The sequence below is a fragment of the Acinonyx jubatus genome, chromosome C2 (genome assembly GCF_027475565.1).
Source record: "Acinonyx jubatus isolate Ajub_Pintada_27869175 chromosome C2, VMU_Ajub_asm_v1.0, whole genome shotgun sequence".
In the NCBI taxonomy this organism is placed as follows: Eukaryota; Metazoa; Chordata; class Mammalia; order Carnivora; family Felidae; genus Acinonyx; species Acinonyx jubatus.
Window position 1 is genome coordinate 77,208,662 of NC_069384.1, and position 24,552 is coordinate 77,233,213.

Below are 24,552 nucleotides of genomic sequence, written 5' to 3' on the forward strand. Positions count from 1 at the left end.
GCTGGGTGGTAACAAAATCTGGGAAGTATAGATTGTAGGTCTCTAGCCTTTCTACCATTTGTAAGAACAAGGAGGGGTGCCTGGATGGTTCAGAGAGTTAAGCATCTGACTCTTGATTTCAGCTCAGGTCATGATCTCACAGTTCTTGAAATCAAGCCCTGCATCAGACTCTGCACTGACAGCACTGAGCTTGCTTGAGATTCTCTCTCTTTCTCTTTCTACTCCTCTCCTGCACTCTCTCTCTCTTTCTCTCTCAACATAAATAAATCAACTTCAAACCTATTTAAATTAAAAATAAAGGTCAAGGAAAGGCCGGGATGGGGCAGTGATCCAGAAGACAAATACCAGTTCATACACAAAATACATAAATAAATTTTATACTACGTTATAAGGTAACAGTGCTATGGAAAAATGAAGAATGGAAAAAATATGGAAATTGCTGAGGTACAGGGTAGGGGAGCAATTTTATTTTGCTTAAATTGGGCTTAATTGAGAAAGTGGCATTTAGGCTAAGACTGAAAGGGGTGTTGGAGTAAGCCGTGTAGATATCTGGGTGAAGAGTACTCCAAGCAAAAATAATGGTAAATACAAGGGACTTAAGCCAGGAGTCTGCCTGGAGTCTGCCTGGAGCTTTGTAAGAACAACAAGAATGCCAATGTGGCTGGAAGGAACCCAATGAGGTAAGAGGGTGTGTGGAAGGACCTGAGAGCAGAGAGGAAATGGGAATGGGGAGGAAGGAATGAGATTACATCAGCTTTTATCAGCCATTATCAAGATTTCTTCTCACTCTGACTTTAAGTGGGATCCATACATAGGCTTTGAGCAGAAGAGTGATGCTATCTGAACCAGGTTAATAATGTCTATCTTACAGAACTATAACAATCAAGTTAATCAAACAGGTGCCATGCTTACACCAACATAGGGACTGTAGTACACACCTTATTGCTAATTCACTCCTCATAATCAGTACTAGAAATTGTAAATACATCTTTTTATGGAATTTGTGTTGGTCTGATCCTTTGAATATCCTTAAACATGCAACTGTCTCCTCCTTACCAAATTTAAGATTTGGTCATTGTGATGGTTAATTTTTTTTGTGTCAATTTGACTGGCCTAAGAGATGCCCAGATAGCTGACAAGGCACTTCTGGGTGTGTCTGTGAGGATGTTTCCAGAAGAGGTTATCATGTGAATTGGTAGATCACGCAATCCTTTGAGGACCTTAATAAAACAAAAAAGGCAGAGGAAGGGTGATTTTTCTCCCTTTGCTTGAGCCAGGATATTCATCTTCTCCAGCCCTCGGACATTAAGGCTCCTGATACTTGGTTCTCCAGGCTTAAACTGGTATTTACACAGTGAGAAGACAGCTGTCTATAAGCCAGGAAGGGATTTCTTACTAGAACCTAACCATTGTGGCACGCTGATCTGACTTTCAGCTTCTAATACTGCAAGAAAATAAATGTCTGTTGTTTAAACCATCCAGTCTGTGACATGTTGTTATGGCAGCCTTAGCAGACTAAGACAGCATCTTAACTTAAATACTGGGTATGGAGTAGCAGTATTGCATTAACACAATCTACTACAATGCAAAATTTCTTTGAAGAGCTTGCTTCGATCTTATCCAGAAAGATTTATTATTGGGATAACTTGTAGTACTTCTGTAATATTTCTTTGCTAACTTTATCATGTTCTGTAATCAGCTTCTCCAAACAACTAGATCAGTTTCTCCTTCAAGCAAACTTTTGCTAACCATCTATTGTGATCACAGGAAGCCTAATCTAATGGCAGTGTGAGAATGGACATGGGTGCCATTTAAGATACAGACTGTTGCAAGGCCAAGGACAAAGATGATAAAGGCCTAGGTAGTGGAAGATGCTGTATACATGGGAAGAAGGAACTGGTTATTGACATCATTGTGCAATGAGGATTCACACACAGACTTGGTTATTGAAGGCAGGTGGGTAGTCCCATGTGAGTGATATGTAAAGATGACTGAATTGAATTTGAATTAGACTTAAAGTTGTCTTCTTGGCTTGAGCTTTACTTCTTGCCAAAGAACTGGCAATTTGTCTTATATTTACCATTTCCAGTGACTCTGCTCATTTCTGTCTTCTGTTTCACTCAGGCTGCTTTGTGTGGTTCTCCTGTCCTGCATTGTTGAGGAGAATAGTAAAAGATGATAGTCTAAGCATGTAACACTCCCCAGAGGATAGAAACACATCTGCAGCACAGTGTAATACAGCTTTGGTCTGGTATCAGAAAACCTGGCTTTCTGTCCTGACGTTACTGTTTAGCAAACATCCACTCAATCAAAGTTCACAAGATGATGGTGAGTGGGAAAAGAGCTAATGAAGAATAAAACTATTTGCAAGATGTTGTGTATTGTACACATATTACTTATCTTTAGAACTCTGGCAGTTTGCTTAGTTTTTAGTTTTTTTTTTTTTTTTTGAAGGTAATATACTTTGACAGAAGAGAAAGAAATGAGCAGCAAAACCCTAGGTTTGGATTCACTGGGAATGATGGAAATAAAAGTGGGTTTTATTTTTTAATGAGTCTTAAAAGGTCACTCTGTTAGCTCAATAGACCCTTCAGAGCCGACAACAGTAAACTGCAAGTTCTCTGAGTTAGGTTCCTTTGGGGGGCGTTATTAAGAATTATAACATGACAAAATAGCACCACTGCTTTGAAGGAAGCCAACAGCATCGCTGCTGGCTCCAAATGAAAGGCTGTCAGGGCCAACCACTCCCTGTCATTTCTTTTTCTCAGTGTGCTTTTCTTTGATTCCCAAGAGTCAAAACAATGGTAACTAAGAAGCTGGCATCAGCATGAGTGACAATAAGTATTCCAAGACAGTTAGTTGATTGATTGATGGACGATGATGAATGTTGTCTAAAAAAACAGAAAGCTGTGTTTCCTTTTTGAAACCATTCAAATTTGGACAACATAGGCCAACAAGCAGACATTTCTAAATTTAATGTGCATACCATTTTCAAATATGCAAACAACGATTGAAACCACCGCCTACCAGGAATCACATACATTAATAAGTGTCAAAGTAATTGAAACATCAGAAAGCTCCTTTTCCACCTGCACAAATGCCGTAAGTCCCAGTTGATGAAATGACACTAAAGAGAACACAGGTATGCAAATTCCAGCTAATGATCATCATAGCAAACTTTCCTACCTAAAATTACTATTTCTCTTACTTTATCCTGTTGTAAACTCTACGGTCAGTGCCTTGGAAAGGTGCCTTCCAAGGTCACATAGCCCCAGATTTTCATTTTATTATATGTAGAGAAGACCAAAGCCTTAACAGGGTAGGTTCCTTATAAATTATTGGCAGAGACATGGCTAATTTTGGTCCTGATCCTCAAAGTCCAGTGTTCTTTTTGCTGAGCATCTACGTCAGTAAGGTCCAAAGAAGACATAGATGTCCAATTCAAAATAAGATAATTCAAAGTGGGTTTATCCTCAATGAGAATAAATACAAAGGGGTAGGTGGAGTTTTGGGGAGACACAGGGATAGCATCAAAGCTGAGAGTTGTTGCAGTGGTGGTATCCTATCCCAAGATCCAAGGAGGGGGAGAAATTCACCTAGAAAAAGAAAGGCCTATAGAACAGCTACCTTAAAAAAAAAAAAAAGGCAGGTGACCTTCTGAGTAGATTTTACAAGAGGCAGGAACCAGAGAAATAAAGAACCTCACTTCACTCTCCTCTTGTGTCTGCCTACTGGGGATGCCTACTTGCCAAACTCAATTGAAAAGTAGAAGCATGTTGATATAGTTCACAGAGTTAGGCTTCTGGGGCAAAGTGCAGATTGAGAACAGATATGGAAAGGGAAATGAATGCTATCTGGCCCAAGGACACATTACAATTTTGCAATATATATACAGGAGCAAGAAAAGGACACACAGGAAGAGAATAAAAAAAGAAAGAAAGAAATTGATAGAGCAGAACGTAACTATTGAAAGCAAGCTAAAAAAAAAAAAAAGCTGTGGAGGGGACTTATGGGAATTTCCCATTGACCACCTGCTTTTAAATGTGTATGGGGGAAATTCTAAGAGGCTTTAGGATGTAGGGGCTAGAGTCAAAAACAACCTTTAAAATTGCAGCTGCAGTTTATTTTTATTTGAGCAACCTGATACACATATTTCAACCCATGGGAGGCTTGCTGGCTGGCACAGACAGGGCTGCAGAAGAACTTCTAAAACATACAGTATTGTGGTGATGTCAGCATGTAAGGGTTGACACCCACCTTCAAGATTTCCCATATTATAGGGATAATAGTAATTATTTAGAATCATACTAAGTCTCATTTAAATAAAGTTTTATGATATCTAAAGTGTCTCTGTATTCATCATCTCCTAACAGTCCTATGAGACAACCAATCTAGGTATTTTTATTCCTATTTTATAGATTGGGAACTCCCAGGCAAAAAAGTGCTAACCTGATAGTACATAGCTGGAGGGTGCCCTCAAACCCAAACTTCTGATTACAGGTTCAGTGTTCTTTGCACCCTACTCTACACTTCCTCACTTGCACATATTCACAGCTTCAAGAGGTGTGATTTGACGTGTGCAAACTCAGTTTGACACAGTCAAGTGTTAAACATGGGCAATGCTCTGTAAATTTTATCAGTCTCTCACATGATCCTAACAGGGAACGTGGGAGTTTGAGCTGGTAGTTTGCAGCTTGGAGGAACCATTTCTAAATGGGAGAGAAGTTATTTGGGTTATCATGATGACTAGAGCATATTACCAGCACTTGGTATTCAGAGCCAGGGATTCTAAATATTTTCCAAGGAGTGGGTCAGTATTAAACAATAAGGATCGTCCTGTATAAATAAACACCAGTGAGAAATACTTCACTTTAGATTGCTTCTCTATAGTTAGCCAAGACTCTACCTAGATGAGCATTTATTAAACTTTAGTGTATGTAAGGTCCTCCGGAAGTATGTATTGTACATTTTTATCTTATAGACCTCTATCTTCTTAACGAGCCATCCATCCAATCATCCATCCGTCCATCTATCCATCCATCCAATCCACACTTCCATTTGGTTTTGAGACTGAGAACCTGTTTCTTAGGGACAAATTTTCCTGATTATTTATCTTATCTTCCATCTTTTGACGTTCTGACCCCATCAATTAAATCAAAATATTTGTAGGTATGTCCCAGAGATCAGGCATCAATATTCTCTAAAGCTTTCAGTGTGCATCCAAGTTACAGAACCAGCAGTTCAAGCCCCTGCTACTCAAAATGTGGTCTTCAGACTCATGGTATATAAATCATCAAGGAGCTTGTTAAAATGTAACTTGGATTCATTCGGCCTGGGGCAGGTCAGAGAGTCTGCATTTCTTACAAGCTCCCACATGACACCAGGTGAATCTCTGAGATTCCTGACTAAGTTTCTACCCCTAGACCCTATACCTGGGCTTTGATCCTATTATTCACCCTCAATAGTTCACATGGACATTGACTAGATCAATCTTCCAGGTCTGGGGCTCAAGAATATTGGCTATGGAATTTCTCCCATCCAACCTCAGCCTCACAGAAGACTACTCCAGGCACTGTGTGAGCCTCCACAGGCAGAGAGTTGTATGATTACCTTGGTAGTCCTGGAAGCCACTACAGATTTTCAAACAGGCACATCTCTGACCTGTACCTCATGCTTCCTAAATATAAGCTGCCACCCCTGTTAACTGCCTAGCCCACTCCCTAGGCATTGGTTAGTTATGTTTCCTACCAGTATCAACAGGATGATTGTCAAATCTCTGGCTTCCAGAAGGGTCAAGAATGGAAGGAAACCGGCACCATGGGCGCTTAGTTGTCAGTATGTCAGCATCTCAATCCTCAGCATAAACAATACTCTGCATTTCCACTTCTTGAAAATTTTTTGTGACCTCTATCTTCAAACAGGACCGTGATCCCTCTGATTTTCAGTACTGTTTCCTTTACACAGAATACCTTTCCTCAACTCCTTCACCTAATGAATCTACTCATTCTCCAAAGCCCTATTTAATGTAACTTTCTTTCTATCTCTTTCCCTGATTTGTCTCCATTAGATGGAATTGGTTATTCACTGGAATTTAGGGTCTAACTCTATACCCCAGTACTTAATCATATTATATTCAACAAGGTGTCTATTAAGTCTGAAGACATAAATGATATTACATTACTGGTTTTATATATTGGAGAAGTCCTTGGCATTATACATATATGATTATACATATAGGCCTATATTTTCAGACTTTATGGACATTCCGTATTCATTCACACAAAGTCCCTTGTGAACTCTATGTAATGAGAACTGACCTGTAAGCTTTGTCTAATTCATTTTTCTATTCTCAGTATCTAGCACAGCTCCTGGCCTGTTTTTGAAGTTCAGTATAGTTGTCAAGTTGAATCATAAATTGACTTCTCTTAATGATGCCCTTGTCAATAGATTGGACAGAAGAAATGATGGGGAGACTGTTCATAGTATGGTACACAGATCCTACTGATTGCCACCTGTAAATGCAAAAGAAGCTTTCTCAATGTTTTATGCAACAAACCCCACAGTCCCTTATTTCTAAAAGTAACCCTCCTGTTGAGCCTTTTTTAAAAAAAAATTATTTAATCCAAGTTGGTTAACATAGAGTGTAATAACGATTAACATATAGTGTAATAATGATTTAATACCCAGTGCTCATCCCAACAAATGTCCTCCTTAGTACCCATCACCCATTTAGCCCATCCCCCCATCCACCTCCCCTCCAGCAACCCTTAGTTTGTTCTCTGTATTTAAGAGTCTCTTGTGGTTTGCCTCCCTCCCTGTTTTTCTTATTCTGTTGAGCCTTTCATGATAGATGTATAGAGAGCTCTCTAGGATAATTTTAAAGGGTAGAAGTATAGAAATGATTCAAATATGAGACACTGTTCTGTAGTCAAAACTTCAACCCCGAAGTCAGAAGCCTGAGGCTTTTTGCCCAGAGATGCCAAAGAAGGGTACAAACCAGAGGTCACATTGCCCCAATCCTTGTAAATGGATATAAATGAGAGGGTGTGGTCCCTCCTTGTCATTCACAACCTTTCACTTGGGCTGGAAAAGCCTCTGCTAACATGTTAAAATAAAACCTCCCCTAGGGGACTCAGGCAGAGTAGAAATGCCTGTGGGTAACCAAACCCAGAGTCACATCCCCAGTAAAATGAGTCACTCTCTCTGCATTTCCACACCGCCCTACAAAGAGACTAGCCACCTGTGGCTGCTCCAGTCAGCACAGTATTTGCATAGCCAGGAAAAGTGCAAACACAAGGAATTCTACTCCTTCCAGGAGTGCCCTCTGAGGTCATACTCACCCTACCAAGCTGCTTCCAAATGTATCTCTAAGCAAAACAGCTGCAATCCCAAAGAATCCAAGCACTAACCAGTCCTTAAATCACCTGATTATGAAATTCATAAAGTGCTGAAATAGTGTGGAGATGGATTTTTAAATTCTATTATATAAGCAATGTCTCCTCAGTGCAGAACAATTAAATGCAAGTGTGCAAAAAAAAAAAAAAAAAGGAAAAAAATAATTGACACCTAAAATAAAAGTTCAGGTAACATTTTTTAATATATCCTTCAATATTTTATCAAATGTGTTTATGTGTATGTATATACATACCTATTTCCATCAAAAGTGAGATGATGCTGTAGAGTTTAAGATGCTATTTTTCATACCAAAATTATATATCATTGAAGTCACTCCATGATAATTATTAATATTTCACTAATTTTTGTGGTTGATACTCTCTCTCTATATATATACATATATATAAACTATATATATATAGTATATATAAACTACATATATATATATATATAGTTTAACCAATTCATTCCTGTTAGACATATAGTTTATTATCACAAAGTTTATATTTAATTTTTAAATATTATATGTTTACATACATCATTATTATAAACACAGCTGTGACAAACCTTCTCTTAGCTACATCTTTCCACATGTCCTTAACTATTTTCTTAATTACGAACTACCTTAAGTAGAACTGCAAGGTCAAGAGACAAGGAGAGCACCACCAAGGAGCCCTCTGGAAAGTGTGTGCCAATTTACTCCCATCAAGTGTACTTGAGAATCCCTTTATTTCCCCATATTACCCTCTCCAAGATTATCATTTAAAAATCTTCAAATTTATTTTGCTAATGTTTTATTTATTTTTGAGAGAGAGAGAGAGAGACACACACAGCGAGTGAGAGCGGGGGAGGGGCAGAGGGAGAGGGGAGACAAAGGATCTGAAGCAGGCTCTGTGCTGACAGCAGCAAGCCCTATGCGGGGCTGGAACTCATGAACTGAGAGATCATGACTTGAGCAGAGGTAGGCAGCTCAACTGACTGAGCTACCCAGGTCCCTCTAAAAATCTTCAAATTTATAAGTGAATATGATGTCTTATTTTAAATGTAATTGTTATTATTGATAAGATTATTACTGTGTTTTATAAGCCACTTAAATTATTTTGTAAACTTTCTGTTCATTACTTGTACCTGTTTTTTTTTTTTTTCCGACTGAGGTATCATCCTTTTCTTGTAGATGTGTCAAAATTTATAGATTAAAGCTAATAACCTTTTGAAATATTCACTGCATTTAATTTCCTGAGTTATCACTAGCTTTTTAATTTTGTGAATGATTATTTCTTATACTACAAAAGCATTGGTTTTTCATGTAGCAAATCTGTCAATCTTATTCATGAGTCTCTATTTTTGCTATTTACCATACATAACAGGATACCTACTGAAGCTGAAAAATTAACCCTGAAAAATACTCCCATTTTAAGAGGTAAGTATTGCCTTGTTTGGAGAAAATTATTCCAGGGGACTTATTGGTTACGGAAATGTGAGTAAAATACTTTTGTCCTTGGTTCATATTTCATGGACAGACAACTCCTGTTAGAGTGAACTGGCATATCCAGGCAAGTGACTGGAAGGGGCCACTGCCAAGATTTCCATGAGGAAAACCTCTGAATAGGGTCTTCATTTATGAACTGTGAAAGTAGCCCAGTGATATACTGCTAAATGTTTAGCAGTAGACTCTCTGGGGAAAAATGAAGGCCTATTTTTACATACTTAAGTTTTTATACATTTTAGTAATATAATGTTTACATAACGCAAACTCCGCAAATGATAATAGAACATACAATAGAATATTTTCATTGCGTTTTGCTAAATTTTTGTATAGCCAACACATATTTGCAACTGATGAGGGAGTATAGTTTCACTGTGAATACTGGTTGCTATTTTTGTCCGTGTTCATTTGTAAGACAGAAGTGATGTAACAGAACACAACAAAGTTTCTCACAACTTTGGTGTGTCAGGGAACCAAAGCAGTTTATTTGCTGAATCAGGTAATAGTTTTTAAATAATGGAATAATATTTCCTCAAGTTTTTGTAGTATGCACAATATAACAACCACAAACATGTTACCATTTTTTTAATGTTTATTTATTTTGAGAGAGGGAGAGAGAACACACACACACGCCTGAGCAGGGGAGGGCCAGAGAGAGAGGGAGACAGAGAAGCAAAGAGCCCAACACAGGGCTGGATCTCAGGAACCCTGAGATCAAGATCTGAGCTGAAATCAAGAGTCAGAAGCTTAACCAGCTGAGCCACCCAGGCACCCCGCTGAGCATTTAACAATTGTTTTTCCTAGGCCAGTAGAAGTCATCTCACTCCACCAAGGGCAATCACATATTTGATTTCGAGAATTTTGTTTCACGTTTATATCAATTTTCCTGAAGCCTTCAGAAAAGTCTTGCTGTTACTGAAGGAAACTGAAAGAAGTTCCTATGGCCAAGTTTGGAGTTAAGTGGTATAGTGTGAACAATAATTGCCTAATGTTGCTTTTGAGACATAGAGAACGATCATCCTGATCATTATCTGCAAGGAAGAAGGATGTATTTCCAGGAACAAAAATGAATAATTTTTAAACAGCCTTATTGTGGTATAATTGACATACAAAAAGCTGTACATGTTTAAAGTGTACAGTTTTTTAAGTTCTGACATATGCATCCATTAAACTATCTATCACCACAATCAATATAATAAGTATCTCTATCAGCCCCCAAAGTTTCTCATGCTCCCTTGTAATCTGTCCTTCATGCCCCACCTTCCACATCCCATCTCTAGACAACCACTGATGTGTTTTCCAATAATGTAGTTTGCACTTTCTAGACTCTTCGACAGACGCAATCATACAGTATTACTCTTTGTTTTGTCTGGCCTCTTTCATTCAGCATAATTCTTTGTGGAGATTCATCCATATTGCTATATACAGTTTTCAGAACAGTATTCCATTATATGGATATACTGCAATTTACCTTTTCTTCATTCACGTATTGAAGAACATTTGCATTGTTTCCAATTTTGAATATTACAAATAAAGCTGACCTGCAGTTTTGTGACAGGTGTTTTTATGAACGTATGCTTACACACCTTATAGGTGAATAAATACCTAGTACTGGAATGGCTGGGTTATTTATAGATGTACATTTAAATCATTAAGCTTTTAAGAAACTGCAAATGGGGACGCCTGGGTGGCTCAGTCAGTTAAACATCCGACTCTGAGTTTCAGCTCAGGTCATGATCTCATGGTTTGTGAGACTGAGCTCTGGATCGGGCTCTGTGCTGACAGCGTGAAACATAATTGGGATTCTCTCTCCTTCCCTCTCTGTCCCTCCCTCTTTCTTTCCCTCCGTTTTGAAATAAATAAATAAGCTTATAAAAAAACAGTAACTGCTAAACTTGATTGTTTATTTTAGGTTTGGCTCATTGTCCTAATTGACCACCTTGGTATCTAGCAGCTTGACAGTCTATTTATCTATTTTTATGCCAAGGCCACATGCTTTTTCATTGCTATAGCATTATAATAACCCTTGAGATCTGGTAGTGTTAGTCCTCCAACTTCTGGTGTGGTGTATAAGAGTTCCAGTTTTTGAACACCTTTGTGAACACTTAGTATGGTCAATGTTTTAATTTTAGCCATTCTGATGGATGTGCAGTGGTGCTACATTTTCATTTTGGGTTGCATTTTTCTTATGTCCAATGAGGTTGATCATCCTTTTCTGTGCTTACTCACCATCTGCGTATCTTCTTTGGTAAATTTTATCTTCACTATTTTGCCTATTTTTGTGTTGTTTATTTCTACAGTTTTTACTTTCAAAAGCATATATTCTAAATACAGGTTTGTTACAGGTGTGTGATTTGGAAGTATTTTCTCATTATCTGTTTTTGTCTTTCTACTCTTACCTGTGTCTTTCACAAAGTAGAAGTTTTTCATTCTGATTAGGTCTAACATCCATTTTTACATTTTTTTAACAGATTGTGTTTTGCTGTGATAACTAAGAAATTTTTGCTTACCCCAAGGTAACAAATATTTCCTTTTATGAGTTCTCCTGTGAGTTTTGCAGGGTTAGGTTTTACCTTATGATTTCCATTCATTGCTAGTGTATACATTGCATATAGACATGTTTTGATTTGTAGACATTGTTGAAATTTCACATTAGGTTTACAATTCACTTAATTTTTGTATGAGGTATGACTGAGGTATGACTCCAAGTTCACTTTTTGCCTTATGGGTATCCAGTTATTCCAACATTCTCTCTTGAAAAGACAATACTTTTGCCACTAAATTGCCTTTATACTTTTGTCAAAAATCAGTTGCCTGTCTGCTTCTCTATTTTATTCCCTTGAGTATGAGTAGTCCAGCTCCAGGCTAAAATTCTACATGTGATCTCTCAGGACCAACCATATGCAATTATAAGGCTTTATGCAGCAGGCCTTATGGGGGAAGGGGTCGTCCCCACACCAGACTTGGTGAACAGCCATTTTATTGTAGTCTCTGGAGGGAAATTCCATTAAGGACACCACCACCTTTCCCCTGGCCAGTCATGCTCATGCATATCTGCATTATTGCCCTGGCACTTCCATTCCAAGTCTTCCTTATCAGAGCCTGGACAGAGGCACTTTCTAGGAACCTCAACTGAGACCTATTTGTGGAGGAGAGTGTAGAAGTGTGGGGAGGTTTGGCTGAGGGACTTTTCCTCACTGTGACTCAATATGTTTCCATTTTCAGCCCCTTCCACCTTCCATCCGTGGGTACTCCAGGTCCATACAAAAGGCAAGAGCTTGTTTACAGCAACTTTGCAGTGATCATGGTTTATCTCATTTATGTTACATACCCTCTGACCCATGTCCAGCGCCATCTGTAGGGAGAAATAGACACTGGGGAGCCAACCCTCTTCTCTTTTGCCTCTTGATGCACTGTCACACTAAGTGGATACAAACTTGACTGTTATTTTAAGTTTGGCTCTTTGTCCTAATTGACCACCTTGGTATCTGGCAGCTTGACAATCTATTTATCTATTTTTATGCCAAGGCCACATGCTTTTTCATTGCTATAGCATTATAATAACCCTTCAGATCTGGTAGTGTTAGTCTTCCAACTTCTGTTCTTCTTTTTCAAAGTCGCTTTGGATATTGTGTGTCCTATGCATTTCCATATGAATTTTAGATTCTATTTTCCAATTTCTAAAAACAAACAGCTAACAAACAAAAAACCAAAAACACAACTCTTCTAGGATTTTTATTAGAATCTATAGGTCAGTTAGGGAAGAATTGAGATCTTAACAATATAGACACTTCTCAACTATGAACATAGTATACCTTTCCACATATTTAAGTCCTTTTAAATTTCTCTCAGCAAGGTTTTGTAGTTTTCAGTGTATCAGTCTTATACATATTTTGTCAGATTTAATTATTTAATTTTTTGAGTCTATTATAACTTCCTTAATTTCGATTGTTTGCCCATTATTAGTGAATATATGTATGCATGCATGCATATTATCATGTATGCTGCAACATTGCTAAACTCATGTAGTAGTTTCTTGTAGATTTCATAAACTATTCTAAATAAATTATCAAGTTTTTTTGTGATTAAAGACAGTTTTACTTCTTCCTTTCTAATCCAGATGACCTATTATTTTGTCTTGCTTGATATTACTGGCCAGAACTTCTAGAACAATGTTTAATAGAAATGGTAAGAACAGAGATCCTGTTTTATTTCTACTCTTAGAGGGAAACCATTCAACTGTTTACCATTAAGTCTATTAACTGTAAGTTTTTCCTAGATGACCTTTACCAGGTTCTCTTCTATCCCTAGAATGCTGAAAGTTTTTAATCTGAAGTTGATGTTGACTTTTGTCATCACTTTCTCTGCATATATTAAGATGACCATTTGTTTTTTTTTTAATTAGTTAGTTTTGTTAATTAATTGTTTATTAACATGTGACTGATAAACCAGCCTTGCATTTCTGGAGTATAAATTCCTCTTTGTCATCATGCATCTTTCTTTTTATATTACATTGGATTTGATTTGCAAAAAAATATATATTGCTCAGAATTTTTGCATCTATATTCATGAGAGAATATTGTCTATAGTTTTCTTTCTTGTCATGTTTTTGTCTTGTTTTGGTATCATAATATTGCCTGTCTTCTTGAATAGTTGGGAAGTGTTCCCTCTTTTTTCAAATTTCTGAGTTTGTGTGGAGTTCATATTATTCATTTCTTACATGTTTGATAAAATCACCAGTGAAGTCATCTGGGCCTAGAGTGTGTGTGTGTTTTTTTTGTTTTTAATGTTTATTTATTTTTGAAAGAAAGACAGACAGAAGGTGAGTGGGAGAGGGGCAGAGAGAGAGGGAGACACAGAATCCAAAGCAGATTCCATGCTGTTAGCATGGAGCCCGACCCGGAGCTCCAACTCAAAAGTCGTGAGATCACGACCTGAGTCAAAGTCGGACACCTAACCAACTGAACCGCCCCAAGTGTGTTTTCTTTTTATTTCTTTTTTCTCTTTTTCTTTTTCCTTTTTTCTTGTGGTCATGTTTTTCACAAGAAATTGAATTTCTTTCACTGAATATATTACAGGTTATGTCATGTATTCAAGTTATGCATTTCTCCTTGAGTGAGCTTTGCTAGTTTGTATTTTTTAAGAAATTTGTCCATTTCATCTAAGTTGTTGAATTTATTGGCGTAAGTTGTTTATAATATATCCTTGTCATCCTTTTTATGTCTGCCAGATCTGTAAAGATGTTATCGCTCTCATTCCTGGTATTGCTAACTGGTATTTTCTCTCCTTTTTTCCTGATCAGTCTGGCTTGAGGTTTATACATGTCATTGATCTCCAAGAATCAACTTTTAGTTTCATCAATTTCTCTATTCTGATTTTTGTTTCATTGATTTCTAATCTTTATTATCTCTTTTCCTTCTTACTTTGATCTTAATTTGTTCTTTTCTTTTAGTTTCTTAATACCGAGGTCACTCATTGGAAACTTTTCTTCATTTGTAATATATATAGGCATTTGTTTGCCAAGTACAGTGTAGTGATATCTCACAAACTTTGATATGTTGTGATTTCATTTTATTTAGTTCAAAATACTTTCTAATTTTCCTTTTGATATCTTCTTTGATCCATGGGTCATTAGAAGTGCATTATTTCCTTCCCACATATTTTGAAATTTTCCAGAGTTCTTTCTGTTATTGACTTCTAATTTAATTAAATGTGAGCAGAGAACATACTTTATATGACTTCAGTCTTTTCAGTTTATTGATCCTTATTGTATGGCTCAGAATATGGTCTATCTTGGTAAATGTTCAATCACCCTTGAAAAGAATGTGTTCTGCTGTTGCTTTGTAGAGTGTTTTTAAAATGTTATTTAGGACAAGTTGGTTGATAGCGTTATTCAAATATTCCATATTTTTATTGATTTTTTTTCAATTACTGATAAATGCAGTAACTATTGATAACAACTATTTTAATATATTTTGTGTGATAGTGCTATCATGCATGCAACTTTTTGGTTAGTTTTCATTCATTTTCTCTTCTCTATGAGTTGTATTTCCTTGCTTCTTTGCTTGCTTGATAATTTTTTATTGTAAATTTTACCTTGTTTGGGTACTGAGTAGTTTTACGTTATAAAAAATATATGTTGGCTTTGTTCTGGTAACAGTTAAGCTTCTGAGAAACAATTTCATCTTCTTGGGTCTTACTATTAAGCTATGTTAGGTGAGACCAATGTAGCATTTAGTCCAGGGTTACGTTTTCCCTGCTACTGAGGCAGGACCTTTCTTTGCAGTCTTATATACCTCTGAATTATGACGATTTGCATTCTGCCTTTTGGGAACAGACACTATCCCTCTGTGTAAGTTCTAATTACTTTTCCCAGTAATGCCTTCAGAAGTTTTTCCCTATGGGTTCAAAAGTTTCCTTACATGCATATGCTAATCAGCACTCTGGTGGATGCTTGAGGGTAACCATCTGCACATCTCTAAAGTTCTCTTTCCGTGCAGCTCTTTCCTGTCTGGCATCCTGCCCTGTGAACTCTAACTTCCTTGGTTTCCTCAGACTCCCAACTCCATCTGCTCAACTCAGGGAGACCAATGAGCTCTGCGTGGATACCCTTTACTGTAATCTAGCTTGGAAACTCACAAGGCAGTAAACTGGGGTAATTACAGGGCTCGTTTCATCTATTTCCTATCTCTCAGGGGTCACTGCCTTTCATCCCCTGATGTCCAATGCGTTGATTGCCACTGTCTTATATATATTGTCTGCTGTTGCTATTTCAGATGAGACAGGAAACTCAGACTCTATTATTACCCTATTTTGACCAAAGGCAAAAGCTGAGAAATATTAATTTTAGTGTCATTAAATATATCAATATTTTTATAGTCTATACTTTTTGTTTTATTTAGTGTATCTTCCTCTACTTTCTTCTACAAGTTTTGAAGTGCTGCAACTAACATTTAAATTTTAAACCAATCTAAAGAAGATTTTATATATCATTTGAAGTAGAGAATTAAATTAATTTACTGAATTCTTTCACAGTTAATTTATTTATTCATTACCATCTATTGAAGGTAGTCTGATTTCCTTACTGATATGCAAAGACAGTTCTGTCATATACCAAGATCCGATATATGCAAATATCTGGTTTTAGAATTTTTATTGTCCCATTGGCCTATTTTTCTATTATTTATACTCTTTGTTATGTATTAAGTATTTAAGTTTAGTATCTTAAAGAAGGATGATACAGTTGGTATGATTACATCTTTTCAGTCATTTGGTCATAGGTTTTATATTGTCAAAAATTTCTAGAATTACTTACACCATATTTCCCTGTAGTATTCATCCTCCTCGTAAATGTATGTCTGAAAGTCTTTATTCATTTTCTCTCCTGGAAAAAATCTTTACAGGAAGGGATAGGGAAAATATATCTTGATCTCCTCCTAAATTAATTTCATCAAACTTATCCTATCATATAGGATTCCAATTACTACCAATAAAGTCCAAGAGGCCCCCATTACAATTCTGAATTACCAACCTTCCATACATCTCCAAATTATGGTATTGTTCATCTTGTTCCACTCAACATTGCCCACTCTGATTTTTTTGCTGTAGTTTTCTCTTCTTCTCTTCCTTCTTTTTTTTTCTTTCTTTGTGTGTGTGTGTGTGTGTGTGTGTGTGTGTGTGTGATGATAGTTTATTTTAATCTCCATTATAATTGGCAAATATTTCAAGTGCACAGAAAAGTAGGGTTATAATATATGAAATATCCATGTACCTTCCATCCAGGATTCTCAAGTATTATGACTTTCTCATATTTGGTACAGATGTCTCCCTCCCTTCTTTCTCTCTCATTTTTATTTAAAGATGAAATAGTATGAATCCATTTAAAATCAGTCCTCGCTTCTTCCCTCTGCAGAGGAAACTCCTGTCCTGCAGTTTGTATTTATATTTTGTCTGTATCCTCTTTTACCAAATGTGCACATCCACTAGCTTTTAGTGTTGTTTTATTTGTTTAAAATGTGGATAAATTGACACTAGTCAAAACCATATCTTGGTAGTCCCATGTCATTGCAAGATCCCCAGGACATAATAAACAATCATTTTCCTCTTACTGCACGGTTGCATTTATTTCATCTTCTCTTTCTTCTTTTCTTCCTCCTTTCCTTCTTCCCTTTTCTTTTTCACGTTCTACTTTCATTCCTTCCAACTCTCCACCCATTTTTTTGTTATTCATTCATTGATGACATCCAACTCCCATTCTCAGCTCACGTTCCTAGACTTCTTTTATCCTACTTCCTTGAATGTGTACTTCTTACAAAATCCTGGGCTAGTCTAGTTTTTCCCCAAATATGCCCTGTACTCATAGATCCAGGTTTTTGCTCATGATCTTCCCTTAACTTAAAATTGTCTTTCTCCGTGTCACATGCTGTTCTCATTCTTTAAGGGACAGCTCAAGTGTCATTTTCTCTGTCAAGTCACTTGGATCATCTCAGCCATAAAAACTCTCCTTTGTATTCCATGTAGTCCTATGTCATACTGTGTAATCTGCTCACTATTTCGGGATTTGAAACTCAGCTCTGCCTCTTCCTAACTGTGTAATTTCAGATAGTTAACTTTGATAACTTTGGGACTCTGATGTCTTGTGTATGAATGAAGAAAATAATTCCTATATCACAAAGTGTTACGCTGGATCAAAATAACTAATATGGTGATGGAGAGATTGAGCCAGGCCTAACAAGTTCCCATAGAATGCTCATTGAACTTGAGAAGACAGACAAAAAGAGAGAGAAAGTTTGTGTGATGAACATGAAGTGACTGACATGCCCCTGTTATTTCTTTGGTCAGATTTCATTCCTGCGTTCCCTGGATTCTATGATCATCTTACCAGGCTGCACATGAGATTTCAGTTTCATTTTATTTTTTTAATATTTATTTATTTCTTGAGAGAGAGAAAGAGAGAGAGAGAGAGAGAGAGACAGCGTGAGCAGGGGAGGTGCAGAGAGAGAGAGAGGAGACACAGAATCCAAAGTAGGCTCCAGGCTCTGAGCTGTCAACACAGAGCCCAACATGGGTCTCAAACTCACAAACCATGAGATCATGACCTGAGCCAAAATCAAACGCTCAATCAACTGAGCCACCCAGGCACCCCAAGATTTCAGTTTTAACGTTTGTAGACACTTAGTGCCCAAATGCAAATTAACTATATCATCTGCTACTTGATTAGAGAAACAGCAGTCTGGGCACCTGGGTGCCTCAGACAGATAAACATCAGACTCTTGATTTCAGCTCAGGTCATGATCTCATGGTCGTGGGACTGAACCCTGCATCAGGCTCTTCACTGACAGCAAGGAGCCTGCTTGGGACTCTCTCTTTCTCCCTCTCTCTCTGCCCCTCCCCTCATCTCTATCTCAAAATTAATAAATAAATATTAAAATAAACAAACAAACAAAAAGAAAGAAAGAAAGAAACAATACTGTTTTCCAGCCTTGGTTGAAAAACTGAGTGCATAACATCTACTGAAAAACAGAAAGCCAGTCTCTGATGTTCTGGGACTTTTCAGCATAAGTTTTGATGGTAATTTCAGACATTGGAATACAATCTCTACCCAAAATGCCCTATCTCTGTCCTGAGGAAATGACTGAATGGGGAGACAAAGGAGAGTCTTGAGATTTCTAGGTTCTAGCTTTGGCAGCTGGGTACAGTTATTAAATATAAGGAAAGTATGAAGAGAAAAGGGCTGTGGTGATATATTACTCAGAGAAAAAAAAACAGACTCTGACAGGAACTCTGGGTTCTCTGCCTGATAATAGTTTGTTTTCTTGGAACTACCATCAAAGTGAGTAAGCTCTAACCACTTACATTTTCTACTTTCTCCATTTAGGTTCCAAGTCTCGGGAACACAAAATATAATTGGCCCAACCCAATCTATCTACTTCATTCATTCAGGTGAAAAGAAATGCCATGGGCCAGTCAGTCACTCCAATTTACATCTGCTTTGAGAAAGAGGATAATTCCAGTTTCAGACATGTTAAGTTTGAGGTCCCTACAGCAGGGGACATTCAGGAGGCATTTGATTACATGGGTCGGGAGCTAAGGAAAATTAGTGCCAAAAATAAAGATATCAGAGCCAATAGCACATTGGAATCATAAGGAATTTTAAATTTGTATACAGACTGAGAAAAGAGCTGCAGACAGAATCCTTGAGAACACTTTAAGAAGCAAGTAGAGGAAGAGGAAGAAGATGCCCAGAGAGACTGAGAACAGTCTGAAAGCTAAGGAACAAGGCATATGTGAGGGCTAGGGTATTTATAGACATTCAACAATAGCCTAGAAATTCCTCCATTCCAGAAATGCATCCTTTGAAATCTTGAAATACTACAGGTGAAAAAACAAAAACAAAAACAAAACAAAAACAAACAAACAAACAAAAAAACCTCACTGTTCAGTTTTTCAGGAAATATTATCCAGAGAACAATATTTGAAGTATTATCCTCAGGGGTACAGAATAAAAGATGATGGGGAAACCCACATTTTAATTTTGTTCTGTTTCCTCAGCTTCTAATGAGCCATGGCCATTCTCATATCATCCCTTCTGAATTTTCTCTTTTGACAAATATTCGTAGTGGGAGATCAGAGTAAATGGAAAGGTGCTGATAGGAGAGAATGGAGTTGAAATATTTCATCTATAGTATTGGTGAACATGTCTAGCTAGGTATTAGTACTGTGGGATAGCATAATACCTTCCAGTGAAAACTTTTAAGAATTCAAAGAGATATGAAAAAAAAATATCTTATAAAATAAAAATAGCATGGATTTATTTTTCTGTGCAACTCTACAGGATGAAAGTGATGTTTCCTGGAGTGTGAGATTCTGTTGAGTTTTTACACATAAGGGATGGCAGTAACAATTTTGACCTAAGACATTGTTTTCCTGTAGAAAGTGATAGGCATTTAAAACGTCCTTTTTGCTTTTTGTCACAAATCTGGGAAGAGACAGAAGTTAAATTTTAAAGTTCAGTCAATGCATCAGTTTTCATAATAAGTAACTAGCCAGTTGCTTGAGTTTAACCACCTTCATAGTTTCTTCTTCATGCAGGCCTGTACGTGTCAACACAATCATGTCAGCAAGAGAAAATCTGCCATGATCAAAATATTCAAATGCATTAAAAAGAGAATCTATAAAAGCTCAGCCAATCCCAACTCTCAAAACACAGTATTTATAGTAGAAGAAAAGAATAAATATTAATATTCACTCTTAAATTCTAGGTGAATGTGGGATGTGTGAAAAACCTGACTACACCTACAAAGTACTCAAACAGCAGTTCTTTGAAAACACACGCGCGCGCGCACACACACACACACACACACACACACATTTTTCTTTTCAGTTAGTGTAACTGAAGGGCGGGCCTACGCCAGAGGACTCCATCTTGTTCTGTGTCCTTCACCTTGACCACACCTCCTCCCCTTGAGTAACCCCCCCCCTCACCTGCCTAACAGGACTCGACCCTTCCCCAGCCAATCGGCTGAGGCCATAGCCATTACCTCACCAACTGCCCCCAGGCCCCAATAAAACCTTTGTCCTTTTGAAACTCGCTCTCTTTCCCTGGTATCTCACCGCTGAGTTGGTGCAGGTAGGGGATTGAGCTCGAGCTAGCTCGAATAAAGGCTCTTTGCTTTTGCATCGGACTCGGCTCCCTAGTGGTCTTTGGGGATCACGAATTCTGGGCATAACATTTGGGGGCTCGGCCCAGGATCCCCAAGACCCCGAGGGACCCCCGACCCGGAGAGCCTGACTGGCCACGGTTAGTGTCTGTTTGTTCTGTCTTTTCTGTGTGAGCTCATTTCTGGAATTCTGGTAGTGCCCAACGCGGTCTAAGTGGACGCACTGGAGGACCACGGGCCGGGAGTTTCGGAAGACGTTCTGATTCTCCCTTCTGGAGGGACGTGGAATCCCCTCAAAGGTCTGAGACGAGGCGGGTCGCTCCCGCTTGTCGGCGTGAGGCCGTCGTCTTTGGAGGGATGTGGAATCCCCTCATCAGTTTTGGAGGGACATGGAATCCCCTCAAAGGTCTAAGCTAGCTTGCAGTTTTGCTTCCATGGAGTTGGAAGACTTTCTAGGGGCCCTCTGTTTGTCTGTTTTTGTGTTTCTCTGTTTTGTTCTGTGGACTTGCTGGACGGACGTTATGGGACAGACTCAGACTACTCCTCTAAGTATTATGATTGATCACTTTAAGGATGTGAGGGGAAGAGCTAACAACCTCAGTGTGGAAGTCCGAAAGGGTCGGTTGCAGTTTTTTTGTTCTAGCGAGTGGCCAACTTTCAATGTCGGATGGCCACCAGAGGGGACCTTAGACCTCCCTACCATCCACCGAGTCAGGAGTATCATCTCTCAGCCTAAGGCGGGCCATCTTGATCAGCTCCCTTACATTATCACTTGGCAGGACCTTGTAGAAGACCCACCCTCTTGGCTTAAGCCCTTCCTAACCCTGCTCCCTCCGGAGCCAAAACCCATTCTTGCTTTGCAGGAGACAGAGAAGAGGAAAAGTCTTACCCAGCCTTCAGCACCCTCTACCCTGTCCTACAGGGGGGTACTGAAGAAGAATTAATTTTTCCTCCCCCGTATAACCCCTCTAGGATGCTGGAAGAACACCATCCTCCCCCTCCAGGGGAGGCAGACGCTGTTCCGAGAGCGGGAGGCGGAAATGCTCCAGGGGGAAGCCCGCCCTTTACCAGACAAAGGGCTCAGAGGGGGCAATCCGCCTCCACCGCTGACTCCACTATTCTGCCCCTGCGAGCCACCGGACCCCCAGACGCAGAGGGGAATCAGCCCCATCACTATTGGCCTTTAGCCACTAGTGACCTCTACAATTGGAAAGCTCAGAATCCTAAGTTTTCCGAGAAACCAGCAGGGCTTATTGATTTATTAGACTCTGTTCTTTTTACCCATCAGCCCACGTGGGATGATTGCCAGCAGCTTTTGCAGGTCCTGTTCACGACTGAAGAAAGAGAAAGAATCCTCAGTGGGGCCCGAAAACTAGTTCCAGGCGCAGATGGGAATCCCACCACCAACCAGGCTCAGATAGATGCCTCCTTCCCCTTAACTTGGCCCCAGTGCGATTTCAACACGGCAGAAGGTAAGGAGAGGCTCCGGGTCTACCGCCAGACTCTAATGGGGGGGTCTCCGAATGGCTGCTAGAAAGCCAACCAATTTGGCCAAGGTAGGAAATGTACAACAGGGAAAAGATGAATCTCCAGCTGCCTTTTTAGAACGGATCATGGAGGCATTCCGTACGTATACCCCCATGGATCCAGAGGCTCCGGAAAGCAAGGCAGCTGTTCTCATGGCCTTTGTAAACCAATCGGCCATAGACATTAGGAGAAAATTACAGAAAATAGATAGACTAGGAGAAAAAAGTCTGCAGGACTTACTGGTGGTAGCCGAAAAGGTATATAATAACCGGGAGCCTCCTGAGGACAAGCAGGCTCGCGCCATGGCGGCTGCCAGCAGTAAGCAGACTCGAGGCCTGGCCAGAATACTACTAGCTACCACTGCTGACTTCCTCGAGGAACGAGACCGCCGTCTCCGGCAGCTGGCAGACGACACAAGAAAAGGTAAAAGCACCAAGGGGGGGAAGCAGAGGCTGCAGAAGGATCAGTGCGCATACTGCAAGGAGATAGGGCATTGGGCCCGAGATTGTCCAAAAAGAGCCGGCGGGAAGGGAAGCAAGACTGATCGAGTAAAGTCCTAGAGCTGGATGAACTAAGTGATTAGGGGAGTCAGGGTTCGGACCCTCTCCCCAAACCCAGGGTAACTCTTAAAGTGGAGGGAACCCCTATTGACTTCCTTGTCGACACCGGAGCACAACATTCGGTCCTCCGCACCCCACAAGGAAAACTAGCCAGCAAGAAGTCCTGGGTACAAGGGGCAACTGGTATGAGCCAGTATTCATGGACTACCCGAAGAACAGTAGATTTGGGAACGGGCCGGGTATCCCACTCCTTTATGGTAATACCAGAATGCCCCTACCCGCTGTTAGGACGGGACTTACTGACCAAGATTGGAGCTCAGATAACTTTCAGACAAGGGGGGCCTCAGGTCACCGATGGCAAGGGCCACCCCATCCAGGTCCTGACCATGAAACTGGAGGATGAATACCTCCTCCACCAGGAGGCGCTCCTGAGAGAGGATAATATAGACGGCTACGAGAATTCCCCTCGGTTTGGGCAGAGACAGGGGGGATGGGACTAGCCGCTCACAGGACCCCAGTCCTGGTAGAGCTCAAGCCAGGAGAGAGTCCGGTAAGGATCAAACAATACCCCATGTCTCAGGAGGCCTGGAAGGGGATCCAGCCACACATCCGGAGACTACGAAGCCTAGGGGTACTAGTTCCTTGCCAGTCTGCCTGGAACACCCCCTTACTGCCGGTCAAAAAGCCTCACACAAATGACTACCGACCGGTACAAGACCTCCGGGAAGTAAATAAGAGGGTTGCGGACATACACCCAACTGTTCCCAACCCATATACTCTCTTGAGCTCCTTGGCGCCCTCCAGGGTCTGGTATACTGTACTAGATTTAAAGGACGCCTTCTTCAGTCTGCCGTTGGCACCCCAGAGCCAACCCTTGTTCGCCTTTGAGTGGCATGATCCGGAGGAGGGCTACAGTGGGCAACTCACCTGGACACAGCTACCTCAGGGATTCAAAAATTCACCCACCATCTTCGACGAGGCTCTACACGAGGACCTGGTATTTACAGACACCTTCTCTGGCTGGGTGGAGGCCTACCCAACCAAGCATGAAACGGCTCAGACGGTGGCTAAGAAGCTACTAGAAGACATCTTACTCAGGTATGGTTTTCCTGCCATGGTAGGATCAGACAATGGACCAGCTTTTATCTCGCAGGTAACACAGGCAGTAGCCAAGGCGGTGGGGGCAAACTGGAAATTACATTGTGCTTATAGGCCCCAGAGCTCAGGACAGGTAGAAAGAATGAATAGAACCCTAAAAGAGACCCTTACCAAATTAACCATGGAGACTAGCGGGGACTGGGTGACTCTCCTACCGTACGCCCTTTACCGGGTTAGAAACACTCCTTACACTCTGGGTTTTACTCCCTATGAGATCATGTTTGGCAGGCCACCCCCTGTTATTCCCAGCCTTCGAGCTGAACTTATTGCTGAGTTTAAAGATCAAGAACTTTTTCTTTCCTTGAGCGGGCTCCAGAGGGCGCACGAGGACATTTGGCTGCGCCTCCGTGCCATCTACGAGGCTGGCCCGATCCCGACACCTCATCAGTACAGGCCAGGAGACTGGGTCTACGTCAAGAGGCACCACCGAGAGACTCTTGAGCCGCGCTGGAAGGGACCCTACATCGTGGTGTTGACAACCCCCACCGCTCTCAAGGTAGACGGCATCGCGACCTGGGTCCATCACACCCACGCTCAGCCAGCGGACCCCTCCTCGATCCGGAAGGATGTTGTCACGCGATGGGCCATCAGTCAGGACCAACACAACCCGCTCAAGCTCAAGCTACAGCGCATTTGACCTACCTAATATTGGTAACTCTGTTAACTCTGCTTGTCATTGCTCATGCTGCCGGGAGTCCCCACGCCCCCCAAAACATCACCTGGCAGATCATAGACACCAGCTCGGGGACAATACTTAATCAGACGT

General features: G+C 40.0%; 1 protein-coding gene across 1 annotated transcript in view; it reads left to right on the top strand.

Moving 5' to 3' along the window:
* Positions 1 to 21,478: 21,478 nt before the first annotated feature.
* The window catches only part of LOC128315385 (uncharacterized), a 153,268-nt gene continuing 150,194 nt past the window's right edge, over positions 21,479 to 24,552 (top strand). The window contains 4 exon segments of the mRNA XM_053221901.1: positions 21,479 to 22,051; positions 22,053 to 22,601; positions 22,604 to 23,075; positions 23,078 to 23,620. Of these exon segments, the coding sequence (XP_053077876.1) occupies positions 21,515 to 22,051; positions 22,053 to 22,601; positions 22,604 to 23,075; positions 23,078 to 23,620 (2,101 nt within the window). The 5' untranslated portion in view covers positions 21,479 to 21,514.